Source organism: Myotis nattereri (assembly GCF_964212035.1).
Source record: "Myotis nattereri genome assembly, chromosome: 8".
NCBI classification, from domain to species: domain Eukaryota; kingdom Metazoa; phylum Chordata; class Mammalia; order Chiroptera; family Vespertilionidae; genus Myotis; species Myotis nattereri.
The window spans coordinates 5,919,772-5,947,516 of NC_138083.1; the positions used below are offsets into that span (position 1 = coordinate 5,919,772).

The following is a 27,745-nucleotide window of genomic DNA, read 5'->3' on the forward strand; positions in this document are numbered from 1 at the left end:
TAGGAACCACACCTGCATTCTTCCCTCTCTCCACCCAGGGAAGGGCATGGGGACCTGGGGATGGTGTGTCATCCTGGAGCAAGGGCCATAAGAGCCAGTCACCTACTTAATTCCAAGTTAATGACCTGATAATGACCGGTTGCAGCCAGAATGCTTGGGCACCTAAAAACCATTCATTTTATGCCTTTAGATCAGCGGTTCTCAACCTGTGGGTCGCGACCCCTTTGGGGGTCGAACGACCCTTTCACAGGGGTCGCCTAAGACCATCGGAAAACACATATATAATTACATATTGTTTTTGTGATTAATCACTATGCTTTAATTATTTCAATTTGTAACAATGAAAATACATCCTGCATATCAGATATTTACATGATGATTCATAACAGTAGCAAAATTGCAGTTATGAAGTAGCAACAAAAATAATTTTATGGTTGGGGGTCACCACAACATGAGGAACTGTATTAAAGGGTCGCGGCATTAGGAAGGTTGAGAACCACTGCTTTAGATGATTCTAAGTGAGTCATGAGTCTCCAGGAGATAACGTATGTAGAGGTCTTGCTCTCCAATTGCAAGTACTGTACAAGGTGGTATTATTCCCACCTTGTGGACACACAGAAAAGATGCGTGGGTCCTAGATCCTCGTCCTTCCATGCCCCGTCCCCATCATTCCAGACGGGATAAGTAAAACTGACTGACATAGGATGGGTAGAAGAAGGCAGGTGCCATTTAACTTTCATGAAATCTTGAACTGGGGGGAGAAGGGGTGCAGAATAACATTCTGTAAAATAAACCGAGGAGGAATCCTGGATGGTGAAAGCTTCGTGGAGGCCAGGAATAACAGGTACAGGCTGTTCTGTGCTGAGGGTTCCTAGCCAGTGTTTTAACAACCAGCAATATTAACTTTACGTCTTAATCAAGGCGGAGGCACTCAGCAAGCCTCAAAGCATTACCTCCCCAAAATTCACTCTAAGTACAGTAGGGGTCTTTTTAAGTCCTGAGTACCACACATTACACTTAGCAGCTAGCCAACCATTTTCTTTCCTTCCTGCCTAATGTAATTTTTCTGGTTTTTTTCTACATAAAGGATTTCAGGTATTTTTTAAAAAATGATTCTCCCTCCTAAATTAACCTGGCTTTTGTTTCTAACAATCAAATGAGCTAAGAAAATGAGTCAGTGCTTCTAAGTAACCAGATGTAAAGATTTTCCTCCACAGCCATCATTTGAAATGTCAAATTTCTGATGGGGGTACAAGGTTATTGGCTGGGGAGGGGGGGGGGGTCAGAAAAGGAAGGGCTTATCCTGAAAGTAGGGCCAGGCAGTTTGTCCACTAAACCAGGCTCCTCTGTGGATGAAGCCATGTGCATTGCCTCCTGCCCCCTCACTTCTTAGTCATTCATTCAATCATGGAACAAAAATTATTATGTAGGTACATGGTTATGTAAGTGCTCATTGAACAAGTCTGACAGGAGCCTCGCCCTCCAGGCCCTACAGTCTAATGGAAGTTCAACAGCTAAACGAGACTGTTTCAGTAATTAATTTATTCCCCAGATAATTATTGATTATGTTGTTTTTCAATAAGTAATCATTGAGCCTTTACTATAGGCAAGGTACTGAGAATCAGTGTTAGCAAGACAGGCAGGATCCGTGCCCTCAGGGGCTTAGGTTGAGGGGCAGTTAAACAAACGAGATGACCTCTGAGACGATGAGCGCCCACTGAGAACAGTACAGCAGGTGTTGTGATGGAGGACCCAGGCTGGTTGTGATGGAGGGAGGACCCAGGGCTGGCTGTGATGGAGGGAGGACCCAGGGTGGCTGTGATGGAGGGAGGACCCAGGGTGGCTGTGATGGAGGGAGGACCCAGGCTGGTTGTGATGGAGGGAGGACCCAGGGTGGTTGTGATGGAGGGAGGACCCAGGGTGGCTGTGATGGAGGGAAGACCCAGGGTGGCTGTGATGGAGGGAGGACCCAGGGTGGCTGTGATGGAGGGAGGACCCAGGGTGGCTGTGATGGAGGGAGGACCCAGGGCTGGCTGTGATGGAGGGAGGACCCAGGGTGGCTGTGATGGAGGGAGGACCCAGGGTGGCTGTGATGGAGGGAAGACCCAGGGTGGCTGTGATGGAGGGAGGACCCAGGGTGGCTGTGATGGAGGGCCCAGGGCTGGGGATCTGCTGAGGAAGGGTGAGAAGGAGGGCCTCCCTGTAGGGTGACTTCTGCACAAGGGCCCTATGAACCCAGGCCCTCCGTCCTGTTCCACGGAGCACCCATGCCTCCTAACTGAACCTTCATGCAGACATTAACCGTACTGTCTGACGTTAGTTTCTCGTTGTCTGCTTGTCTTCTTTCCCTCCAAGGTCTAACCCCTGGGAGGGCAGGTGGAAGCAGAGGTGGCTGGCAGGCTGCCCGGATGCATCTGGAGCCCCAATAGCATGGCCGAGACGGCGGTGGGAGGAATCGTCTAATGGCGCCAAGAACATTTGCTCAAGTCAAGGCGACAGGCCTGTCCGCGCCATTCGCTGGGCAGCTGCCCACAGGCCTCGCGACGCCAGGTGATGGTGGGCGGGGCGCCCGGGAACCCGCTGGGCCGGGCCCAACGCTGTCCAGAGGTCAGCCTGCCCCGACGCCCTCGAGGGGGCGGGCCGCCGGCCGCGCCTGCGCAACACCACGGCCTCGCGGCGGCTCCCGGCGCTGCCCGGAACTGCGCCGACGCGGCGCCCGGCGCTAAGGGGCGGGGCTTGGTGGCGCCGCGCGGGAGGCCGGGGCCCAGCCCGGGCCGGGATAGGGCGGGGGCTCCGCGTCGGGACGTCCCGGCGTCGGGCCCGACGGCGCGTGCGCGCTGCGCGACCAGCGGGAGGCGAGGGGGCAGGGCGGGGGCCGGTGCGGCCTCTTTGCCTCTTTGCGCCGCCGGGACGCCGCGCGGGCCGCCGGCACCATGAAGATTTGGACTTCGGAGCACGTCTTTGAGTAAGTTCGGGGCGTGGGACGGGCCGGTGGGGGGCGCGGGGCCGCTGTGGAGTGTGTGGGGGGAGGGGGAGGGGGGCAGGTTGGGCCCGAAGTGGCGGCGAGGTCGAGGCGCCCCGCAGGAAGCTTCCCGGCGTCGGGCCGAGTTGGGGAGCTGACCCTGAGCCCCACGGGGTTCTGGGGGCGCCCGCGCGGCCCTGCTCCCGGGAATGGCCCCCAAGACGTCCCGGCCCCGCCGCCGCCCCGCCGGGAGGGGGCCAGAGGCGCGGCACCTGCGGCCGGCCCCCGGGTGGCGGGAGCGTCGCCCAACACGAGTTCCTGGACGACACTCGGGCGAGCGGCCCCCCACTTGGACCCCCGGCTTCCAAAGCCGGGACGCGGCCCGGGGACCCCGAGGGCGTGTGGGCTGGGCCGAGAGTCCCGGGCGGCCCCGCCACCGCCGGGGTGGAGTCTCACGTCGGAATGTGCCTGGACGAGCGCCGGCGACCTGGAGCGACACTTCCGGCAGCTCGAGGCCGGGAGGAGCTGCGGGGTCGGAGTCCGGGTGCCGCGCCGCCTCCTGCGCGCCCGGTGACCTCGGTCCCCTCCGCCGGGGACGCCGAGGGCGAGGGTGGGCGGGGCCTCGGGGGCCGCCCTCGGGACGGCCTGGGTTGCCGAAATGGTCAGTGCCGGAGGGAATGGCCTGGGAACTAAACCTCCTTCTGGGTGTCGGACTCCACGCACGAAAGAACCGCACGCCACGCGTGTAGTCAGCGGGTCTGCCGTCGCCGGAAGGGCCTCGGCCCGAGCTGCCTGCCCTGATCCTGCCGAGGAGCCACATTGTTTTAGCTCTCATAGCTTTGCAGTGTGTTTTAGTTTCACTGTCTGATGAACAGTGTTCCCGAGGGCAGTTTTAAAAGAAGTTGTAGTGCTCGCTTCGGCAGCACATATACTAAAATAAAACAAACAAACAAACAAAAAGAAGTTGTAAACTTCTGACCTGCTCGGAGCCCGCTGGGCCCTGGGAAGCGTGGCGTGTTGGAGTCGCAAGAAGATTTCTTTTCTTCCTGGTTGGTTAGGGTTCCGGGGGCAGAGACCCTGCGCCCCTCGTCTTTCTGATCTTCCCCGCCGGGACACAGCCTTCACTGCTCCGTCGGCCCTCGGCACCGGGGTGATCCTCTGCCGGGCTTCAGGGCGTCCATTGCTGGGACTGCGCCTCCTTGGGACGTTCTTCTCTGTCTCCCCTAACACCCTGTTCCCTGGCTTGTCCCCAGCCGCTCTCTGCCCTTTTTTCTTTTCTTTTTTCTTTCTTTTAATATATATTTTATTGATTTTTTACAGAGAGGAAGGGAGAGAGAGAGTTAGAAACATCGATGAGAGAGAAACATCGATCAGCTGCCTCCTGCACACGCCCCACTGGAGATGTGCCCGCAACCCAGGTACATGCCCTTTACCGGAATCGAACCCAGGACCCTTCAGTCCGCAGGCCGATGCTCTATCCACCGAGCCAAACCGGTTACGGCAGCCCTTTTTTCTTTAATGTTTCCAACGTTCCCTTTCGGTGTCAGTATTGAGTGAGATTCTGTTGTCGGCCTTCTTGTCTAGCATTTTATCAGTGATTCTTAATCTTTATTTTTCTCTTTTTGCCACAGACTTCTCTGGGATTTGAGGAAATCTCTGGGGCCCTCCTCCCAGAAGACAGACATGTTCACGTAAAAGCTGTACATGTCCTGGGAGAAGTCCTGATCCTGACTCTATCCAGATACTCAGGGCTTTTCCATCGTGGTCCCAGCTGATTTGTACACACTTAGGGCCCCAGAATCCGTACCTTGGGTCCCACCAGTCTTGAACTTCTCATCCTTACTTTCAGGTCCTACCAGACATCTCTACTCACCTGTCCCATGGGCTCTTCAGACTCAGCATACCTGAAATTAAAGTCGTTGTCTCCCAGTAATCTTAGACCACTTCCCTACGTATCTAACTTCAGGATGATCCAATCTAATAACAATGTCTAAGGCAGCGGTTCTCAACCTGTGGGTCACGGGTCGCGACCCCTTTGGCGGTGAACGACCCTTTCACAGGGGTCGCCTAAGACCATCCTGCATATCAGATATTTACATGACGATTCATAACAGTAGCAACATTACAGTTATGAAGTAGCAACGAACATAATTTTTTGGTTGAGTCACAACACGAGGAACTGTATTTAAAGGGCCAGAAGGTTGAGAACCACTGGTCTAAGGCATTATTCTGTGTCATACCCATCTTTGGTTTCCCACACTTCCTTCTGAGGCCTAGCATGTAGTTGGCATCCAGTTGTGAAGTCATTCATTGGCTCCTGCAGTAGCTGTGAATGCCCACAATGCACCTACCAGACACTGTTCTTGGGATTGGCAGAATTTGTTGTTGCTTCAGTGGAGTTGCAATGTCTCCCACCTCATTTTATAGGTGAAGAAATTGGACAGGTCAGTAAGCCACCACAGGTTCTCCGGACTGCCCTTTGGTGCTATGAGTATCTTCCAGTGTGAGATCTTCTCACATAATTACACTGAGACTGTTAAAATTAATTGCAGGAAGACTGCATCATAATAGGCCTCCTTTGTAGTGTTTGAGCTAGTTCTATTTCATAAAGCAGTCTTAGTTCAAGCAAGTCAATGTGGGTGTTTTCCAGTTGGCTCAGAGAGGAGAGAAGGCCTAAATTACAAATATTGTATAACCACCCCAAAGCCATGCAATTATTCATTTTTTTGGGAGGGATGAGGAAAGAGTTAAGTGCAAGGAAGCTAGCTGACCATGGTATGGGGCTAGATGGGAGTCAGGGAAAGGGTTTGTCCAATGTTCATTTTAGATAGTTGCTTTGGTAATAATCAGTGCTTGTCCTGTATCACTCCTATTTTTGAGGGCTATTTAGATTAATAAAATATCTCCACTTACATAACTGCATTGATTGCAGAGTAAGGCCTGATATTAAAGATAGAATGAGATTCATTTATTTAATATGGTAGCAAAAATTAAAACATCCTATATAGCCCTATCCGGTTTGGCTCAGTGGCTAGAGCATCGGCCTGCGAACTGAAGGGCCCCAGATTCGATTCCGGTCAAGGGCACGTACCTTGGTTGTGGGCACATCCCCAATAGGGGGTGTGCAGGAGGCAGCTGATCAATGTTTCTCTCTCATCGATGTTTCTAACTCTCTATCCCTCTCCCTTCCTCTCTGTAAAAAATCAATAAAATATATTTTAAAAAAATAAAACATCCTATATAATGAAAGCCTAATATGCAAATCGACCAAATGGCGGAATGACCGGTTGGCGGGGGGGGGTTGGGGCCGGCAAGCTGGCAGCACCAGGCCAGCCAAGGCAGATGCCAGTGGGCAGAGGGAGGGGATGGTGATCGGGGACAGTGGTGACCAGGCAGTGGGGTGCGGGGCCAGGCTTGCACCAGGCAGCACCATTCCCCCGATTGGCCCACCCATCACCTCCCACAGAGGGAGGCCAGACTGTGGTTTAGGCCCGCTCCCCATCAGTGGGACATCCCCCAAGGGCTCCCGGACTGTGAGAGGGCCCAGGCCAGACTGAGGGGACCCTCCCTCCCTACCCCCCCAGTGAGTGCACAAATTTTCATGCACCAGGCCTCTAGTTACAAATAATGTCTCTGGTTGTCCAGGGTTTTGAGATTTTCCTTCTGTCGATGTGAAGTAGTTGTCAGACTTAGTTCTCTGAAAGTTAAGTCACCTTTCCTATTCAGTGTAGTTAATGAGGGCTCCTTTGAAAAGGATGTCTTTTGTACAGCCTCCTATTCACATAAGTTGTAGAGTGAACGAATGTACATCACGTTTGAATCACCAGGCACATGTGCTTTCTCAAGAGATGAAGATGCTGCAGGTTCCGTTTCAATCCTAGAAGATAAGCAAATCTTATTTTATTAAGAAATAGCATATTAGCAGCATCTTAAAAACATTTTATTATCTTTTCAAAGCCAACCAGAACCACTCCTGGGAGCAAAGCAATGGATCAAGATTGACTGGAGGGGGTCACTGTTATTTATTACCTTAATGTAGAGAAAAATACATTTTTAAATCAGTAATGTTTTTAATCTTTGTAATCACTGTAAGAATTTACAGAGCAAATAAGGTCTTTACTCTTGTTACTTTGTAGCTTTGTATACTTGGGGTCAGACAAAAAAGATAAATGGAATAATTTTTGTTGCTTGATTCTGTAGAATATAATTTTTATGAATTTGGTTCTTAGAAACAAAATTTACATGTGAAAGTAGACATGGGTAAATAGAAAAGATTATTTAAGAACCTGTACTGTGATGTTCCGTAGGCTATTTTAATCTTTATAGAAATCAATTGTACCATATAACCTGTGCTGAAAAAAGACTAAAATGTATATTTTTAAAATTTAGATTGAGCCCCTAAACTCATCTTTTGAGAAAATTTTCCCTAGGTATATTAAACTTCAATTGCAAAGAATAATTCGATGGGTTATAAAATGCTTAATTTAAAGGTATATTTTTAAATGTTTGATTGTGCTTTATGTTGCAGCCACCCATGGGAAACTGTTACAACAGCCGCAATGCAGAAATATCCAAACCCTATGAACCCAAGCGTGGTTGGAGTCGATGTACTGGACAGACACGTAGATCCTTCTGGAAAGTTGCACAGCCATAGACTGCTCAGCACAGAGTGGGGCCTACCTTCCATTGTGAAATCTGTAAGTGTGTCTTTATTCCTGCAGAAATGTGACTGCTGGGGAGAAGTTTTCCAAACCACATTATAATTTCAAATAGGCTGTGGGAGCAGATTCTGAATGTCATTTTTTCATCAGTTCAAATTGTATTATAATAAACTTGACTTATGAGTGTATAATGAATTGGAAATATTATTACAGTCTTCATGAAGGCACCTGATAAAACTTTCTGAAGGAAGCCAGCTAATGCTCTGTAGTTTAAAATGAGGAATATCCTACTTTTCCTGTTTTTGCCAGCAACTTGAGACCAACAGTAAGATTTGGAAGTAATGGTTTGGTGGGGATTGTTAGCTGACAGTTGTGTGGTCAGTGGTGGTTCGTGCACATGAAGAGAACAGCATTTTCTTGGCCTTGCTGTTGCCACATCGTTCCAAGATCTGGGCCTCCTCTCCATACATTCCAAAACAGAGTTCTATTCCGTTTCAAGCAAGCAGGCTTTAGTGATTCAATTTACCCAGTAAGAAACTGGAATGCCAGTTTATAGTGTGGGGAACTCTGGTATGATAAGTGGGTGCAGTTTTTAGTAGAAGTTCCCTTTCTAGAAGGTAAACAAAAGTACACCGTTTGCAACAGGAAGGCACTGATTGCTTCCTTTGTACAAACCACTGCATTAGGTAATGGGGGCCCAGAAATGAGTAGATTGGGTGATTGGCTTGGGGCACAGGGAGTGACACTCACTGGGTGTGATGTCCTCCTTCATGACATGGCTGTTTCCTGCCTGGAGAGTCTCCTTTGGATGGCTCTAGGGAAGTGCTGACTGGTGCTCTGAGCTCTCCTTGTTCCAGATGCCATGTTTCCCAGACCCTCTGAGTCCCAGTTTCAGCCCCTGCTCCTTGGTCATTGGCAGGTCCAGCATCCGTCATCACTGCAGTGGCTCAGTGGGCTGCTTGCTCATTGCCTCTGGGGAGGGTGTTGGGTGGCGTCTCATCCTATCCATGGGGTGTGAATTCCTGGCAGCTCAGATGGGCCTCCTTTCTGACCTTTGTCTGATGCCTCATGGATTTGTTTTGTTTTTTACAAAACAGATTTTTGGTTCAAAACATTAACACATTTTACTTTCAAATAAAATATTGATACACTTGTTAAGAAATCCTTCCTCCTCTGATTACTAATTGTGGATGTTTTATTTAGCTGATTGGTGCGGCAAGAACCAAAACATATGTGCAAGAACATTCTGTAGTTGATCCTGTAGAGAAAACAATGGAACTTAAATCCACTAATGTAAGTTTTGACTTCCTTTTGTCTTATTTTAAACTATTTGGCCTAAGGTTCTGTCACTCCTAGTGTTGAAGAGATGAATCTAGCTCTGTGTGGGCGTTGAAGCAGTCAGCACTCACATGCTCTGCTGCCTTTGCCTTTTTGCAGCTTAGCCTCACCACTCAATGAGCCTACTTAGCATTTCTAGCGGCTAGCACTCAGTAAAATGACTTGGGATTCTGTGTGTTAGTACTCTTATAATGCTTTTGTCAAATTTACTATTTTTAATAAAAAAGTAAGAATGAATGAAATTTAAATTTTGTCTACACAGTAATATCAAAGTGGTTTATTTGTTCTTGTTCTGTATACAAAATTTGGGTTTGTGACTTAATTTCGGAAATGTTTTTAATCCTGGTTTCCCACATGAACTGAATTTTTTTTTAATTTCTATAGATTTCATTTACAAATATGGTTTCAGTAGATGAGAGACTTATATATAAACCACATCCTCAGGACCCAGAAAGGTAAGTAGCAAAATGGTTTAACAAGCTTATTTTACAGGTGTTTTAATTCTTTTACCAAGTGTTATTTTTAAAAATGAAAGTTAGATCATTCTGAAACTGTGTGAATTTGTTTTGTTCCAGAACTGTTTTGACTCAGGAGGCCATCATCACTGTGAAAGGAGTGAGCCTCAGTAGTTACCTGGAAGGGCTGATGGCGAGCACAATATCTTCAAATGCTAGTAAAGTACGTGAGGCTGCCCCCTGGTTACTGTTATTCCTGGGTTTTGTTTTGGAAGAGCTTAGCAGTGAGCATGTGTTTGTCCTCACAAGCCAATTTTCAGCCATGACACAGTGAGAATCCATGCAAGCTGTACGCATAGACTCTGGGGCCCAGCACAGCTGGGTGTCCGGGCCCAATCTCTAACTCTTAGCAGCCTTGCTCAGTTAAGTTAACCTTTCTATGCCTTAGTTTACCATCTATGAAGTGGAGGTTAACTGTCCATCTCACAGGGGTAGGCATGAAGAGTTAATGAGATAACATGGAAAGTGTGTGGCCCAGGGCCCAGCATGTGGGAAATACTTGATTACGTGGCACCATGTCATTTAAAGCACCAATTCTCAACCTTTTTTCATTATCAATTCCCCCGTCCCAGATCCATTTTAGACATCTTTTTCTGATCACCCTACCCTGTGTAGTTGATAGATAATGCTTTATACATAAAAAGGTAGATTTTTTCCACCAACCCAGCTAATTTTTGCCCCATTGAGAACACATGATTTAAACTAAGTTTAGAGAAAAGGATGCTTAGTGCACTGTTCTATAACAATTAATGTAATCATTCAGTAGTCAGAAGATATTCATAGGTAGACACCGCTTTGTTCCAGAGTACGAGGCTAGACTGGGGATACATCTGGAAATAAAAAAATGTGTTCCCTGCCTTGTAGAACTAAGAAAGGCAACATTCATTGCAGTGTATCATTAGAAAAGGAAAAGTGCAGGAAGGTATAAGAGTGTTTAATGTGTATTCGGCGGGTGGTGGTGACAGCTGCATGAGGGGTGCCATGGTTGTGAGGGATGTGCAGGTCCTCTGCACACTCAGACAGGAGCTGAGTGCGCAAGGCCCTGCCTGAGGCAGGAAAAATGAAGTGCTGCTGCTGTTTCCCTTACGGAGCTGCACAGGGCATAGTGTGCCCGGAGAGAATGATTGAGGACGCCAGGGATCAGATCTCTCGGGATTTCGGTTTAAATCTTTGGTTTAGCACTTACATAGGATCCTGGTTTCAAATACATAAGAAGAAAAAGGGGGGTTTGGCTTCACCCCCAAAAAGGTCACTACTCTAATCATGAAATAGATGAAACATCACTGTCACTTGATTATAGATTCTTTGGAGAACATCTTTTGCATACAAAATAAAAATCAGTTTATGGAGCAAGTCAGTTGCTCAAGGCATTTGTTATTTGGTAAATAACATCAGGAAGAAGCAGCAAATGATCTGTCCTGGTGAGGTTTAGTTAGACTTGTAATGCCCCCTGCTACTTCCTTGTGTTCCATTTATTTGATAGATGCCTTTGGTCTCACTCAGTAACAATAAATGTATTGGATTTTTTTTAAGGGCCGAGAAGCAATGGAATGGGTAATACATAAATTAAATGCTGAGATTGAAGAATTGACGGCTTCAGCAAGAGGAAGCATGAGGACGCCAATGGCAGCAGCAGCATTTGTAGAGAAATGATGAAAGTGGTATACAACACCCAGTCCCCCAGATATCTACTAGCTGGCATTATATTTATTGTTATTTAAAAAATACATTAAAAACTATATTTTAGGTAGAATTTTTTTTAATGAGCTGCAGAAAGGGTATGTGACTTGATCAAAACAAGGAGGTACATGTTTCTACATAAAAGGGAGCATCTGAAATTAGTGCTGTTTGAAATGACTCTGGTTTTGAAGATTCCATAGTTATGTGAGAATTTAACAATTTTTGAAAGGTACTTGGAAATTGGTGTTAGCATATTAAGTCTCCTTCGGGTTTAATTTTAAAGCTTTTCATGCATTGGAACTCTACCTGGCTTTGGACCAACCCCAGGACAAAGCAGAGCCACCTCCAATAGACACAATTGTTCTGCTGTGGGAAACTTCAAGAGGGAATTCACTTTCAAAGGAGAAATTGTATAGTTTTAAAAGATATAAATTTGTATAAAATAACTTGCTCTGCTTGCTATAAACCACCATTAAAAACCACTGTTTTAATTTGGTACTTAAATGACATTTTTGGAGTTAAAATTATCACTCAAGTAATATTTAACTGCATCTTTATTCTCTGAAAGAGTACTGTATTGATTTGCCAAAGTTTTGTAACTTAGTGAAGATATTACCTTCCATAGATTTATACTTTATGACCTATATGCTGTATTGTGGGCCGGTTATGTTAACTGAAAAAATAAAGTCATTACCGAAATTTTTTAGCACTCTGAACTTAAACAGAAGAGCAGCTGTTCACATCTTTTAGCATTTCACATTTGTCTGACTTGTAAATTGCCATGTGTCAGAATTATGGTTCTGTAATTGCTAAAATATGATCTGCCAGGTTATTTGAATATAATTACTTTTTGAAGTAATTGTGACCACAGAACATCTTTTTTACATGAGGAGCTGTACATCACTTGAAATTGCCTAAACGATGTCTTATCTGGGGTACAAATCCCAGGTACCTACTGTTTTTAATAATATGGTGCCACTGAAGGGGTGGAGGTAGAAAGGGGGAGAAAGGCATTGGCCTAAGATAACCACTACATGAATTGCTTTGTGATTTTTATTTATGGGGAATCCTCATTTTGGGAGCCAAAGGGCCACTGCACTCAGAAAAACAATCCAGTAAATGTATTTTGTCTCATATTTTGTAGCAGTTAATTATCAACCATTAAAAAATATCTTTGATACTTGAAACTGTTGCTTATAGAGTATTTTTGTTAAAAGGTGATTAGCTCTTGCATTTAACAATGCTTAATGTGATCAACTTCTAGTCAGGTTTCCTATAAAAGAAACCAGGTAATAAATGTACATAAACCACAGAAATAGTATACCAAACTATTTAAAAATTAGTGTTTTCTACTTAAATTATTGTTTAGCTTAAGACTTCTTGGGGCATTTGTAAAAACAAGTGAAAATCAATAAGGTTTTTGATTATTTTTGTAACCAGAGATAGTTTTTACAATTGAAATAACATTTCAGCTAAACAAAACATTGCTAAGTACTGATTTTTTATTAATAGTTGCCTTCTGTGCCCTAGCTGGTTTGGCTCAGTGGATAAGTGTCGGCCTGTGGAGTGAATAGTGCCAGGTTTGATTCCAGTTGGGGGCATATGCCTGGGTTGCCGAATTGATCCCCAGTGAGGGCATGCAGGAGACAGCCGGTCAAGGATTCTCTTTCATCACTGATGTTTCTCTCCCTTCCTCTCTAAAATCAATATATATATAAATATATATATTTTAAAGTTGCCTTTCTGTAAATTATACTTGTTCTGAAAAAGGTGTAATGAATGCACTGATAAAAAAGGTTTAAGTTTTAGTCTGTTCGATTTTGTTTTAGTGAGAGCTAATGATGAAATTCTCTAAATTTTTATTTTCCTGTGTAATTAATTACTCCTTTCATTTAAATAGCTGGTAGTTTATGGCTTTTACCTGTAAAGATAGAGATGCACAGCAAGCAAATACATTTGAGAGGACTACACTGGAAGTGTTCATCGAATAGACTCTTGGATTAGGAGCATCTTATCCTATTTAATATTAAAAGTGGATTTTACACTAAGAACCTTTCTTAATAAAAACTTAATGGTTTTTCCTGATTATAATTCTTTTTATATTTTTACTGATTTCAGATGAAGGGAGAGGAAGAGATAGAAACATCAATGATGAGAAGCATTGATCAGCTACCTCCTGCAGGCCCCCACAACCCCTGCATGTGCCCTGACAGTTTAAACTGTGATCCCGGCTCATAGGTCTGTGCTCAATCATTGAGTCACACCGGCCGGCCTGGTTATAATTTCTTAAATAGAGTAAATTTTTTTCCCTCCTAAGAATACACTTGTCAGGGCTGTATCCCAGCTCTGCTGAGATGGGTTTTCCACGTGTCTGGGGATCTCCCCCCTTTTGCCGACAGCACAGGTTTCCCTAAGACTCAGGGAGATGTACGGCTGGTCACTTGTTCCTGAAATTCGAGGGTTCCCCCCGGACCCCGTGGGGTGCACCCCACACCCGCCACCGCTTCGCATCTCCCATCCCCAAACCACGCGGCCGAGCATTCCCTCCAGCTCCGCTTGCCAAAGCCGGGAACTACGGAAGCCCGCGGGGCACAAACTCATCACCCGCCGAGCCAATCACGAGGCGTAGCCGGCCAGCCTGCCCGGCGATTGGCATTCGCGGCCCGTGCCGCACGCTCCCATTGGCTCTCGGTGCCGGGATCTACGGCGGGACAGCGGAGGCTCTTCGAAAATGCCGGGCGGGGCCGAGCGGCTGGATTGGCAGGCCGGGGGCCCCGCCCCTTCCGCTTCTCAGGCCTGACCTTCCGGCCGCTGGGTCGCGCGCAGAGCCGACATTGAGGCGTCCTCACGATTCGGTCCGACCGTCCCCCCCTTTCGCGGCATCATGGTGGCCTACTGGCGACAGGCTGGACTCAGGTGGGCCCGGGCCTCGGGAGGGGAGCTCGGGGCGGCCGGGTCAGAGGTCACGCGGGCGCTGGGGGTCGGGAGGCGAGCGCGCCCAAGATGGCGGCATTCCGGGGCTTAGGGCCGGCCGGCTGCTGCTGGGAGCCGGCGCAGCCTCGTGGGGGCCGCGCGCGCGAGCACCTGCGCGCCTACGTGGGGTGCAGCCCCGCCCCCGGCGCGACGCCCCCCAGAGACGGCGGCTCTCAGCGCAGGTCCTTTGCCCCTCTCACGACATCGGTTGTCAAAGTAGCAGGTGACATACAACGTGGGAGCTGGAAGATTGGGGGACAGCCCTCTGGATGTGGCCACTGCCAGTCGTTTCTGGGTTTGCCTTCCAGCATCCAGTTGGGGCCCTTGACGATGGTGCACACTTCGTATGTTTATGGTACATTAACTGCGTTGCTCTTACCTGCAGAGAGCCCTGCGCACAGGTGGCGGTGGCTCCTGGAACCCGTTTGAGGACATAGCAGCTAGTGCCCCGGGGAGGACCCCTCTGGGTGCTGGGTGCCCGGTCCCTCCTGGTTCCTCTGGCCCGAGGGACACACCTGTTCACCTGTCCGGATAAAGTAGCACCTCCTAGTGGCGCCCGTGGGTAGAGGCTGGGAGACGCCCCCGCAGCCCCAGAGCGCCTGACTGCAGAACTGGGAGGAGGGTGTCCCAGGAATGGGCACCGTTTATTAACACGTTAAGCCCCATGTCAGTCCCTGTGACTGACACCACACTTTCCGTGTGAAGCACCTACTGTGTGCGGGAAGGGGTGACTCATGCTTTTCACACTTTGTCTCGCCTCCGCCCACCCACAGGTGGGGCGAGTGTAATTACCCGTCTGTTTTATTCTATTGTTTCTCTGGGTGAATAAACGAGCTGAAAGATTGAACAGCCTGAAGGTCACCCAATTAGTAAGAGTGGAAGCAGGCATTGGAACGCCTACCTCTTGGCCAAAAAAAAAACCCCTAATCTGAAAACATGAGAAAATAGACAGCATCGCTCCCCCCTCACCCCCCTTCCTGTTTTCAAAAAGTGTACAAGTGAGCTGACATCTTGAAAATAAGATGTTGATGGGCGTCCATCTACCAAACAGGAAGCAGGCTGTTAGACATTTTGCTAGAATTGATGATATTCTCAAAGGACTGGTGCAGTTTAATTTGGAAACCTTGATTGGGAAGTATGTTTAATGGCAGAATTGTGAAACAGGATCCAGTATGCTTAGGAAAACCTTTAAATAATTAATCACAGGGAGAACTTTTAATTCAAAATAGTTTTTTTCTGTTTTAATTATACATACTTTACCTTGTCGGAATAATATAAAAAGTTTCAAGTAGAGAAATTGGAGGGAATCCCTCATGTTATAGACTCCATTAACATTTTGGTCTGCTTCTTGTGCTATGGGATTTAAAATATATATATATATTATATATATATATTTTATTTTTTAATATATTTTTATTGATTTAAGGGAGAGGGAGATAGAAACATCAGTGATGAGAGATAATCATTGATCAGCTGTCTCTTGCACGCTCCACACTGGGGATCAAGCCCACAACCCAGGCATGTGCCCTGGCCAGGAATGGAACCATGACCTCCTGGTTCATAGGTCAAGCTCAACCACCGAGCCACGCCAGCCAAGCTGTGCATCTTTTATTTTAAGTTAATATGTATTAAAGAGGGGAAAACAACATAAAGTACAAAAACAGAAGCCCACCCATCCTATCACCAGTGAAGACTCTGGCATATTTCTTCCTGGTCTTCTTTTTCTTTGTATGGATTCCTGTTGGCATTGTCATTTCTAAATCTAGTTCTGTAATAATGGACCCTCAAACCAAAGTTAAAAATATAGGAAGAAAAAGAAAACCAGTTACACAACCAATCTGGCTGGTTCCTTGATAATTAACTCTGGATCGTCTCTCATTTTCTCCCAGCTACATCCGCTACTCCCAGATCTGTGCCAAAGCAGTGCGGGATGCACTGAAGGCTGAATTCAAAGCAAGCGCCGAGAAGACTTCCAGCAGCAGTGTCAAAATTGTGAAAGTGAAGAAGGAATAATGTGTAAGTTCTGATTGAGTTAGAAGAGGTGCATCTTAAATTTTGAGAGTACTTTAAAAAAAAGTAATTTTCCTTTTGAACTTGTCCCATTTTTGGCCAATTAGTCCATGTAGGAGTTGGTGGGATAATAATGTAAAGCATACGGGTTATACAAGTCCCTTGGCAAATCAAAGAATGTCGTCTGGGGCCCTGACAAGCAGAAGCAATTGGCACATTGATTTTCAGCTCATTTAGCCGTGCTTAGGTAGAGATCCATCTCATTTTAATTAAACTTGTTTCATTTGCACAAAGTCAAATAATCTGGAGGATAAACTGCCCATTTTTGTAATTGCTATTGGTGTTACATAAGAGTTCAGGAGCTTGAAAAATTATAGTTCTTTGTGTTTTTCTTTCCCCCACACCTGCTAATGTTCTCGCATAGCGCTGCCTAATGAAGGGCTGCAAGTGCAGGCAAGGGTCCTGCCATGTATCAGGCAGGAGAGTCTGCAAGGCCCTGCAGTGAGCCCGCTTTGCCGAATGTGCTGTGCCCTCCGGGGGTCTGGCCACTGCACGTCTCCAAAGATGATGGCAGTGATAAGCTCCCTTCTGCACCGCACAGGACAGTTCCGCGCATCGGAGCAGTCTGACCTTTGTGCTCTGAACTTCTAGAGTGATTTGCTCTAAAAACCACTTTTTTGGACATTCTCATTTCAAAGATAAGTGAAGTAAATTACCAGAGAGATGTTTCCCAGATTTCGTTTTCTTGTTTTGCTTTTCAAAAAGCTTCCGACCCGCAGTAGCAGGGAAATGTGATAAATATTAATCCTTTGGCAGCTTGTGGTTATGAGCAATTTTACTTATTGGAACTGTCTCCCCTAAGCGCTTCTCATTTTCATTTTGAATTAGTAAATATTTTATTACCAGTCTAGAGATACAGTGTTTTGAATTTAGTCCTTTTTCTAGGGGCTCTCTGTATAATCTCATAATTCTGAGTGATGAGACCAGGTTTTATGTGGGGTTGTTTTGTTTTTAACAGTGAGCTAACTTACAGAATCACAGCCCTGCTCTGCAGCATAGGCTAGTCTAGACTCTAGCCAAACCCCGGATCTCACTCCCATGACCTTGTGATATCCTTGGGTCAGGAAGCAGCGTCCAGATCCGGAACCAAAACGTTGGCCGTTCTCTGTATGTCCTGCAGGGGATTCGGCCCCCACCCCTCAGCACAGGGGGTTCAGTGTCTTTTAAAGGCAAAGTAGTTTCTTTACTGCTGGGCAAGGCTTTGGCTTTACTGAGGGAAGTAAGTGCCTGTTGAGCTAAGGCCCTGCCAAGAGCCAAGGCTCCTCCTCAGCCGAGGGCACTGAAGCCACCGTTACGTTACGTAATTCACTGTAAGGAGGTTATTTCCCCATTCATGTTGGGTTTTCAAGAAAGCAGAGAGGACTAGCAACGTCTGCATTTTCTTTTTTCTCCTAGACCCTGACTGAAGCTTGAATGCTACATTTTCAAGGTGAAGATGTGTGGGCACAGGTTACGGCAGATTGAGAACGATCGCACTTCATGGGGAAAGTAACGCCTGTCTTGTTGATGGATTGACATTGCCAATAAACTGAAACATGCTCCCCTCCGGCTGTTGTGTTGGTTTCTGTCAGACTTGTTCTTTTTCTTCATGGGAACTGTCTGCACAACTGCTGGGCCGTGACCCTGGGAACCGAGGTGTCTCAAGTAGGGGAAGCAGATTTAATATCCAGGGACCAAAGAGATACAGGAAACAGTTTGAAAGTGTCTCAAAATAGAAAGTACTCTTGTTCATGACATTAGCTGACAGACTGTGTCATTAACGCTCTGGCTGCCCCTTGTCTTTGAATCATGGAGGCCGTGTCAGAGCGTCCTGCTTGGTGCAGGCCGCCGTCTCTCTGGGTAGTGTGCTGCTTGGCCAGTAGCTTAAATGAAAATAATAACTCAAGTCCTCGATTAGAAGGAAAATACTAAATTGTAGTATTTATGTTTTTCTTGTGCACTTAAAACCTTGTCTGATGAATGAATCTTTACATTCTGGGAGTATTGCTCATAGGAAATGAGGCACAGCCTCAGTCACCAGCTTATCGAACTAATGGCCGAGCTGAAATTAAAATCCAGGCTCCTAACTGCAGTCTCGGGGTGATGATTACAACAGTTAGATGGTGTTTGTGAGGTGACTCATTTAGTCATTAAATATTTATGGATGAAGTATTATTGTAAGTGTCTTGTTTTTATCTCTCTTTGAAACTTGGAAGCACTTGGCAGAGTAAAACTTCGTTGCAGCATTAACTGCTTAATTTTAGCTGTTTTTGGAGAATAGAGAACTAAGTTTGAACAGGAAATTTTGAAACACGGTTCAGTTCATGCCCTGGGACCAGCTCTCACCACGGCACTTAAGCTAATAATTTTAGCAGGGCCAAGAAGGAGCCCAGAAAATGTCTTTGAAGACTCCCTGCCCCAGGACACTTGACCTGTAGGTTTTATTTAATTCTCAGCACAGGGCACGCCGGGAGCAGCAGAGCAGTGGGAGAGCGGGGCTAAAAGCCACTTAAAGCTCCTGTGGTCCTTTGCCCTGGGCTGTTGTCCTGCTGTTTTGAAGTCTGGGCACCTGGGTTGTTAGGTGATGGAGGGACTAGGAAGCATCATTCATACAAACAGGAGTCAGTGACTCATGAGGCCTTTAGGCCTTTTTGATAACCAGACAAAATGAGGGGCAGGCAAAGAGCTAATTTCCAGCCAAGTAATTAGAAATGAGTCATCTATTAGGGAGGCAAATGTGATTATTGGAGGTGAGACTTAGGGACAGGGCTTGTGACATGGCAAGGATTATAAAGGAACTGAATAAAAGATAAATTTATTGCCAGCAAAGATTCTCTGAGGCTCTTTCTCTGTGATTGAAAAATACCCTGAACTGATAACTGATTAAATAAACTCTGCATCCAGCCCTGCTGGGTAGCTGGCAGAACTGTCCAGGTTACGAGGGGCCCCAATCAGATCGTGTTGTGGATATTTTAGTCACTGGTTGGGATGGTTGAGGCTGTCGTTAATCTCTTGCAGTGCTCTGGGCTGGGAGGTGACGGCATCGGACAAACTCTAAAATTCGATTCTACTATGTAGGTCTCTGAGAGACCAATGTCACTGTAACGACCATACTACTAAATAAATCGACTCTTCAGAATCAGAGGGGACAGATTTCTTTTGGTTTCTGGATTTTTAATTTTTGTTTTGTTTTTTTTTTTAAATCTATTTCTACCATACAAAAGAGTAGGCTGATGCGATGCATTTTGAAATATTTTTAACTAAAATTAATCTGGGTGGTTAGACTCCAAGAAAAGCAATTTATTTAGTTTGAAATAAAGCAATTGAGCCATTTAAAATTGAATTTCTTTATACTTTAATGATTAATATTGAGCAAACAAAAATCTTTATAGTAATATAAGTCAGCAGAAGTCTTTTTCTTTTTAATTTAGATTTATATCCTTCCTCCCATCCACTTAATTGCCTTTTTAGATTTGAGGAGGAAAGTGCTTGAGGAAGCATGAGTATGAATTCTTAGGTAATCACAGGTTGTAGGACTTTTTAGCATCTAAGGAAGTTCACAGCTTCAAAGTAAGAGCTTACAGGTGCAACTTCTTATTCAATCTGATTGTGTTTTTAGTGATTCTTGAACCTCAAGTAGAAAGTGTTTAAAACTTCTCATTTTGTAAATAGAAGGCTTGCTATACTGCCGACCGCAAGATTTTAATTTTCTCTTGGCAATTTCAGTCATTTCCTTTGATGCATTTATGAAAAGTAATGTTTCCCAGAATGAGCTATGTCTTTCCCCCAAGCCCCCCAAACCTGCCTGCACTTGCTGCCTCATTATTATTGCAGATTATGGAAGCAAATCGGGAGGCGAGGACCCAGTGTCCGCAAGTGAATCCCTGCTGTCCGCGGAGCAAACAAGGTAGAGCTCAGTGGTAATTGTAGGCCATTAAACCCTTACGGCCCTCAGGGCCGGCAGCGTGTTGGAAATAGGTAAGCTGTAATTAAGTTACAGGCGATTTGATTATGCTCTTGTGTGTTTGGTCCTGTTGCAATGAGAGCAGATGAAAACCATGTGATGGTTAAAGCTGTGTCATCCTGCAAACATCATGACAACTTCTGCAAATTAATCTGAACTGTAAAAGTTCCCTAATGAGATGATGTCCTCTGTAACCAGGAGGGACGTTGCCGAGCCCACGCTGTGCCCTTCTGAGTGAGCAGGGACTGGCATCGTGCTCAGAAGGTGGTGACCGGATGGGAGTGGGCAGGCCATTCCAAAGTAGCGTTAGTGGTTCTCAGCCTTCCTGATGCCGCGACCCTTTCATACAGCTCCTCATGTTGTGGTGACCCCCAACCATAAAATTATTTTTGTTGCTACTTCATAACTGTCATTTTGCTACTGTTATGAATCGTAATGTAAGTATCTGATATGCTATATGTGTTTTTCCGATGGTCGCGACCCACAGGTTGAGAACCGCTGCAGGTCCTTGGTTGACCACCAAAGAGAGTGGTCAGTGAGGTCCCAGAGTCTAACACTAGTAAGAAACGTAAATAGTACATGTATGTGTTGAAAGCTGGTAACAGGCATGGGTTGGTGGGTATTCCTGAGTTTTGTTGCTGAGTTTTGCCTGTCGTTTCTGGTTTGGGTTTTGGCCTGCACTTTTCTCCCCTTCCTTTCCCCCTTTCCAGTCCAGTCGGTGGCTGCGTTGTGCACAAGGACTACACAATTCCTGGTGGGTGTTGACTCACTTGCCTCAGCTGTGTGACTCCCCAATACCACTTGGTCACCTGGCTTTCCTGGAAGCCAGCAAATGTGAGAGGTGGGGTGCTGGGCAGAGTCCTAGCAGCCCAGGACACCGAGTCAGGAGTCCAGATGCACTGACAGTTACAAGGTACCATCCTCCCCACGTATCATGTGCTGTCCTGCTGCCCGCGTGTGCTGTTCACACAGTAAACAAAGTTGTAGACAAAGGGAATCCTTTGTGATAAATTCACTTTACTATTCAAAGGAGTGCAGACAATGCGCATGGAGTACAGCGCCAGAGAAGAGCCTGAAGCCATCGGAGCTGTCCCCCCCCCCCGCCCCGCCCCCGCCCCGCCGTGTCTGTGTGTCCGAGCCCGCAATGAGTGGCTGTGTGCTGTGTCCTCCGTGCTGCCCAGCAGAGCAGCCTTGGGATTGCTGCCCAGAGCGCTCGTGTGGAGAGCCGCTCCCGCGCCCGCCTCTCTTGGTTAACCCTCCTTATCCTCTGCTTCCATTTCTGCCTCCCCCACCACCTCGTCATCTTCCTCCAGACCTGCTTTGGCGTCTTGGATCTGCTGGTACTCGGACACCAGGTCATGGATGTTGCTCTCGGCCTCCACAAACTCGTCGATGTCCATGCCCTCGCCAGTGTACCAGTGCACGAAAGCCTTCCTCCGGAACATGGCCGCGAAGTGCTCGGACATCCTGGTGAACAGCTCCTGGATGGCCGTGCTGTTGCCGATGAAGGTGGCGGCCATGCTCAGCCCCGGGGGCGGGATGTCGCAGACGGCCACCTTGACGTTGTTGGGGATCCAGTCCACGAAGCAGCTGCTGCTCCGGGTCTGCACGGTGAGCATCTGCTCGTCCACCTCCTTGGTGGACATCTTCCCTCGGAAGATGCAGGCCACCGTCAAGTAGCGGCCGTGCCGGGGGTCACAGGCAGCCATGGTGTTGCGGGCATCAAACATCTGCTGGGTGAGCTCGGCCACCGAGAGGGCCCGGTACTGCTGGCTGCCCTGCGCCGTGAGCGGGGCGAAGCCGGGCATGAAGAAGTGCAGGCGCGGGAAGGGGACCATGTTCACGGCCAGCTTGCGCAGGTCGGCGTTGAGCTGGCCCGGGAACCGGAGGGAGGTGGTGATGCCACTCATGGTCAAGGACACCAGGTGGTTGAGGTCTCCGTAGGTGGGCGTGGTCAGCTTCAGGGTGCGGAAGCAGATGTCGTAGAGGGCCTCATTGTCGATGCAGAAGCAGGCGTCGGCGTTCTCAATCAGCTGGTGGATGGACAGCACGGCGTTGTAGGGCTCCACCACCGTGTCCGACACCTTGGGCGAGGGCATGACGCTGAAGGAGTTGAGGATGCGGTCGGGGTACTCCTCCCGGATCTTGTTCATGAGCAGCGTGCCCATGCCTGAGCCGGTGCCCCCGCCCAGCGAGTGCACGATCTGGAAGCCCTGCAGGCAGTCGCAGGCCTCGCTCTCGCCCCGCACCACGTCCAGGACACTGTCCAGCAGCTCCGCTCCCTCCGTGTAGTGGCCCTTGGCCCAGTTGTTGCCAGCCCCAGAGTTACCTGTGGCAGAGGACACGTGGTTATCTACCCAGAGGCAGACGAGGCAGGGTGGAGAGAGGAGGACGCCATCAGCAGGCATCCTTCTCTCATCCCAATGGAACCTTCCGGAAAAACCTACCGTGGACAAAACTGTCTGGTTGAAAGAGGCTTCCCAATTTGCTAGATCGGATGCTGTCCATCGTCCCAGGTTCCAGGTCCACCAAGACGGCTCGGGGCACATATTTCTTATCTGTGCAGAAAGATAGGAAGAAGTCAGCAAACTATTGTTTTTTCTAAAAGTTAATGTTTCGCCCTAACCAGTTTGCTCAGTGAATAGAGCGTCGTCCTGGGGACTGAAAGGTCCCCAGTTCGACTCTGGTCAAGGACACATGCCTGGGTTGTGGGCTCCACCCTCAGTAGGGAGTGTGCAGGAGGCAGCCGATCAGTGATTCTCATCATTGATGTTTCTCTTTCTCCCTCTCCCTTCTCTGAAATCAAGAAAAATATTTATAAAATAAAATAAAAATTAATGTTTCATCAAAATGGAACCTTGTGACACTGCCCCCCCCCCCCCCCCGCCCAAGAAAAAAATAGTGTCTTTGGTAGACAGAGATTCGCAATCACACCCGGACCCTGACAACACACAAATTTACAAATGCCTTAAACATTATGTTTCCATTATTGTTTTGTTTGTTATGTTGCCAACGACAGAGATTCTGTTCCTATTGGAAATGCTGCTGGTTTTTACTTAAAAACCAAATGGGAAGGCTGGTGCTTAAACTGCACGTGTTAAGACACGTCCCCCCCCCCCCCCCCCCCCTTAGTGACTTCTTTGAACAGGGCTTGGGGAACCCGTCACTCAGTGTCCTGCGGAGGTGCCCAGACGTCACCCATGGACATCTCGTGGTCCCCTGTGAGCACTGGCCGCCCCGAGCACAGCATCCTACCGTGGGCCTCGTTGTAATACACGCTGATCCTCTCCAGCTGCAGGGCGCAGTCCCCGCCATAGCTCCCAACCGAGTCGATGCCATGCTCCTCACCAATCACCTCCCAGAACTGAAAGCAGAGGAGGGGTGGTCAGTGCGCAGAGGGACTCGAAAAAGGCTGTGTTGGCTGCAGGTGGGACAGGAAGACCGGAGGTGGCCCTGGGCCTGCCTCCCTGGGTCTCCCGGCCTGTCCCTTCCCAAGACGTGCTTTTGGTTCTTTTCATAAATCCTCTCCGTGGCATCATTCCCTTTGTGCCTCTCCTACACAGGCATCTGAAGACTGCATTCCATACCCACCTGCATTCCCCAAATGAACTGTCAACATACATGAAGTTGGATTTTGCTCTTATTAAATTCAGGCTGTTGTGTACCCTAAAGCTGTTTAGCATTTCACATCACAATGTAGCTCTAATTTCACCTGTAGTGCTCCAAGCATATACAGTATAGACTCCAGGCCCTAGCCGGTTTGGCTCAGTGGATAGAGTGTCGGCCTGCGGACTAAACGGTCCCAGGTTTGATTCCAGTCAAGGGCACATACCTTGGTTGCAGGCTCCTTCCCAGCCCGGACTGGAGGTTTATTTTCATGCAGTTTACTCAAAAGCCCGTAACTGGGACATCTATGCCCGATGCAAGCAATGTGCATTCTGATGATCAGGTGTGCACACAGTTAAAATCATGCATAGCTTACCCTCCTGTGACTGTTTGAAACACATTGCACCTTCAATCACACAGACAGTACTTATTAATGTACATACATGCCAAGCTCTCAGTATGGAAACAGGTACCGGACGCCCTCTTTTCATTGCCCTGGAGAAGCCCATCGTCCCGTGCAATGAAAACATCTATGCTCAAGTCACCCGCCACCTCTTGTGAATGACGGCTCTGCTCCGACCATGGTCTTATTTGCAGTAAGTGCCCAACACTGTTCAGGGTGTGGAAGAATCAATGAAGTTAAGCTCTGTGATACCACAAATTAAGTGTAACTTCAAGTTCTTAGGGACCCAAATAATAAGTAGTTGCTGTGGTTCTGACCGGGAGGCCACAGAGCTCTGGAGTGAGAGCGAGGACCCTATCTGGACTGCTCTCCCTCTCAAATGCCTCCGTGCACATTATCTTGCAGCGTCAGGGCTGTGGGGGCTTGGGCCTCCTCTGTGGGCTGTAGTTTGAACATCTTATCACTGTCATGTGGAAGGCTGCTGCTTCCCTTCAAGCAGTCGTCATCTTTGTCCCAGGGTTTAAACCCCTGCGTTCAAAGACTGGTTTCTGCATAGCAGCAGCATCCACAGCAGCAGAAAGTGGGACCCAGCCCAGTGTCCATCGGGGATGAATGGTAACAAAATGCAGTCCACCCACACAAGCGATATTCAGCCTTAGGAAAGGAAGGAGCCTGGCTGGGTGGCTCAGTTGGTTGGAGCATCGTCTGGTGCACCAAAAGGGTGTGGGTTCACTCCCAGTCAGGACATATACCTAGGTTGCAGGTTCGATCCCCAGTCTGGGGCTTCTGGGAGGCAATCGATTAGTATTTATCACATCAATGTTTCTCCCTTCCTCTCTGAAATCAATGAGAACGTCCTCAGATGAGGATTTTTTAAAAAGAAAGGAAGGAAATCCAGTCACCTGCTATAGCCTGGATGAACCTGAGGACATTGTGCTCAGTGACACAAGCCGGTCACAAAAGGACAAATCCTGATGACTCAACTTACATAAGGGACCTAGAGAAGTCAAACTGAGATGGAGTAGGCTGGTGGGGCCAGGGCTGGGGAGAGGAATGCGGGGTTACTATTTAGCAGGGACAGAGTTTCAGGTTTGCAAGAGGCACTGAGAGATAGTCTTTTAAATAGTTAAATACAATAGCCTGAATTTAATAAGAGCGGAGGAGGGGAGAGGTATAGTTAGGTGGTAAATTTTATGCTGTCTTTCACCAGTGTTTTTTTTTTTAATTTTAAAGACAGTTTTAATACAGTTCATACTTGTAAAAGCAATTTAAAAACAGCAATGAGAACAATCAGATACTAGAGAATTGGTCATCTTCAGATTAGGGCTGGAGGCATTGGGCACTCTCACTGTCTTCTTAGCATTACCAACTGAGCCAGGTCCTTTGAGACATTTTAAGAGGGGAAGAGAAAAACTCATTTATATTCCAGAGGGTCTATTTTAATTCTTACTGCTACTGGGCACAAACCTTGTAGGTTTACCTTTTACTTTTCTGTTGCATATTAAATGGAACAGCAGTTGATCCTTTTTAACTTTATAACCTAAAGAGGAGGGAAAGATAGCTTCATGATATGGTGTTGAACGTTTCCCAACAAACTCTGGAAAACGTTTGGAGACAAATTACTGTTTTCAGATATAAAAAGTTCATTGCTTAAAGATGATAAAAGTAAAAATAGTTGATGTGTATCGTACACAAGAGACTCCACAAAATTAACATGAATTAAATTAACCCTTTAAACCTTTGCTAATTCCTGAGTCTCTAATTAAAGGCTGTTTAATAATCAAACGCCCAGCAAGTGCATGCTGTCTGTTCAGCTGACGGAGGGCAGTTTCTTGGTTGGCTGCACCATGGACCGTGGCGCCATGGACCGTGGTGAAGCTATTGCTAGGAATGCAGGCGCCTTACCTTGGCTCCGATCTGGTTACCACACTGGCCGATCTGAATGTGCACAATTTCACGCATCCTTGCTTTGCGCCCAAGGGCAAGATCTTCACGGAATCCTCAGACCCTGGGAGAGACACCCTTCACCAGCGTGAGCCCAACACGACTGGTCATCCCAGTGATGGGACCAGCTGACCCAGCTCCCCCCAGTGTGACCCAGGGGTGTGCCCAGCACAGGCCCAGCCCCAGCCCCAGCCCTCCTGTGCTCTGCCTATCATCCTAGTGAAGGGGGTTTTCTTTTCCTCTCCCAGTGCAGAATATTGCCTGGTCATTTCCTAGAGTTCACGACCAAAGGCTGCCTTTGCGCACGTGCCCGGCGGTCCAGCACCAGGTGTGGGCTTGCGAGATGGACTCTCGGCATGTGGTGTGACAGCTGAGCCTGGCCCCTCATCACCCTTTCTAGCCCTGCGTTCTGTTGTCCCCTTTGCTCTTGTCCTGCTGGCTGGGGCTCATTGCCTGCCAGTGGTTTCCTTGAGCAGACCAAGAGTGCGCCGGGGGCCAGAGAGACGCCCACCCACACTTCCATTTCGCTAAGGCCCAGCCGAGGGCAGCCAGACTGGGGGGTGCAGAGGATGGACCCGCTCTTCCAGGTCCTCAGCGTGCTTCCCTGAGCTCCCAGCAAACAACTTGCAAAACCAGGCCCAGGCCCCCCCTCCTCCTACCCACAGCCAGCCCTGCCCAGCAGCACAGAGCCCTGGGGGTGCAGGCAGGGCCACATCTCAGTCTGAGCCCTGGCACGTGTGCACCTGCTTCCCGAGGCCTCGTCAGCCTTTGCCAGGGACCCCGAGGCGGGCCCTGGTCATTGAACAGCTACCAACCGGCACCTGCCCTATCCCGAGCACACCTTTGGGAACTGGGGGTTGGGGAATGGAGGAGACTGGTGCAGGCAGCCCCTGCGTCCCGGAGCTCTCTGAGGGGGTGACTGACTTAGGAAGGCAAGTCCCCAGGATGTGGATTCAAAAGCAGGACTGAACTGGACTCAGCCCCAGAGGCCTTGGTCCCTGTCCTCCCTGCCCCTGACCTGATAGTTGATGTCGGTCGAGGAGTCAGCCCTGCCTCCCAAGCCTTTCCAGACCCTTGACTCCTAAACCCTATGTCCTCCCGGCCTGGGCAGCCTGAGATGGGGGTGCAGGGGATGGCGAAGAACAGTTGCTAACAATGGACTTGGGGGGAAGGGGTGGTCAATAGCCTCTACTCACTCCCACAGGCATTCACCCACAGGAAGGACCTGAGCTGTCCATTGAAAGCAACACCGAGAGGTGGGGGAGGAGGACTTGTCCCCCGGGGGCCGGCACGAGAGCTGCTCTAATCTGCCACTGTCCGGAAGAGGCCCGTGACGCTGGGCCGGGCCTGGACTGGGCAAAGGCGCTGTGAAGGGCGCTCCTAGGACAGTTGTGGGCATTTGAATACACGGCATACATTGCTCAATAGCACTGTGTCCATGTTAGAGTTCCTGCGTGTGATCGGGGCCTGGGGCTTATGCAAATAGAAATCCTTGTTTTCAGGAGACTATGACGCACTCAGGGTCAAGAGTCACCAGGCCAGCAATTCAGTCGCAAACATTTATGCAACACAATAAAAATGCGATCCGTGGAACGAGGTGACCCAGCGTGGCAAGATGTTAACAACAGGTGCATTCCCCCAGCGTGGCAC

The 27,745-nt window shown here is 48.1% G+C and overlaps 3 protein-coding genes across 4 annotated transcripts; 2 read left to right on the forward strand and 1 right to left on the reverse strand.

Annotated features, from left to right (window-relative positions):
* Positions 1 to 2,828: 2,828 nt before the first annotated feature.
* PRELID3B (PRELI domain containing 3B) lies at positions 2,829 to 12,340 on the forward strand. The gene is made up of 6 exons (XM_081096967.1): positions 2,829 to 2,965; positions 7,491 to 7,659; positions 8,827 to 8,916; positions 9,346 to 9,416; positions 9,537 to 9,639; positions 11,010 to 12,340. The coding sequence occupies exons 1-6, from the start codon at positions 2,934 to 2,936 to the stop codon at positions 11,127 to 11,129; spliced, it is 585 nt and encodes a 194-aa protein (XP_080953093.1). The 5' UTR covers positions 2,829 to 2,933; the 3' UTR covers positions 11,130 to 12,340.
* Positions 12,341 to 13,911: 1,571 nt separating this feature from the next.
* On the forward strand, positions 13,912 to 17,742 carry ATP5F1E (ATP synthase F1 subunit epsilon). Its single transcript, XM_081098010.1, has 3 exons — positions 13,912 to 14,072; positions 16,019 to 16,145; positions 17,595 to 17,742. The coding sequence occupies exons 1-2, from the start codon at positions 14,041 to 14,043 to the stop codon at positions 16,140 to 16,142; spliced, it is 156 nt and encodes a 51-aa protein (XP_080954136.1). The 5' UTR covers positions 13,912 to 14,040; the 3' UTR covers positions 16,143 to 16,145; positions 17,595 to 17,742.
* Positions 17,743 to 21,140: 3,398 nt separating this feature from the next.
* Positions 21,141 to 26,305, reverse strand: TUBB1 (tubulin beta 1 class VI). 2 transcript variants are annotated; one of them, XM_081096418.1, is made up of 5 exons: positions 26,057 to 26,200; positions 23,398 to 23,506; positions 22,844 to 22,938; positions 22,590 to 22,700; positions 21,141 to 22,471 (listed from the first exon to the last, which is right to left on the reverse strand). In XM_081096418.1, the coding sequence occupies exons 4-5, from the start codon at positions 22,648 to 22,650 to the stop codon at positions 21,393 to 21,395; spliced, it is 1,140 nt and encodes a 379-aa protein (XP_080952544.1). In that variant the 5' UTR covers positions 22,651 to 22,700; positions 22,844 to 22,938; positions 23,398 to 23,506; positions 26,057 to 26,200; the 3' UTR covers positions 21,141 to 21,392. The 2 variants fall into 2 exon arrangements, with proteins under 2 accessions (XP_080952544.1, XP_080952543.1); XM_081096417.1 differs by lacking the exon at positions 22,844 to 22,938 and having other exon boundaries at positions 26,057 to 26,305.
* Positions 26,306 to 27,745: the final 1,440 nt, after the last annotated feature.

Coding starts and splice junctions, on each gene's coding strand:
- PRELID3B (XM_081096967.1), top strand. CDS start 2,934: ATGAAGATTTGGACTTCGGAGCACGTCTTTGA. Junction 9,417..9,536: donor CATCCTCAGGACCCAGAAAG/GTAAGTAGCAAA, acceptor GTTTTGTTCCAG/AACTGTTTTGACTCAGGAGG. Junction 9,640..11,009: donor TATCTTCAAATGCTAGTAAA/GTACGTGAGGCT, acceptor ATTTTTTTTAAG/GGCCGAGAAGCAATGGAATG.
- ATP5F1E (XM_081098010.1), top strand. CDS start 14,041: ATGGTGGCCTACTGGCGACAGGCTGGACTCAG. Junction 14,073..16,018: donor TGGCGACAGGCTGGACTCAG/GTGGGCCCGGGC, acceptor ATTTTCTCCCAG/CTACATCCGCTACTCCCAGA.
- TUBB1 (XM_081096417.1), bottom strand. CDS start 26,113: ATGCGTGAAATTGTGCACATTCAGATCGGCCAGTGTGGTAACCAGATC. Junction 23,507..26,056: donor GTAACCAGATCGGAGCCAAG/GTAAGGCGCCTG, acceptor CTCTGCTTTCAG/TTCTGGGAGGTGATTGGTGA. Junction 22,701..23,397: donor GTATTACAACGAGGCCCACG/GTAGGATGCTGT, acceptor CTTTCTGCACAG/ATAAGAAATATGTGCCCCGA.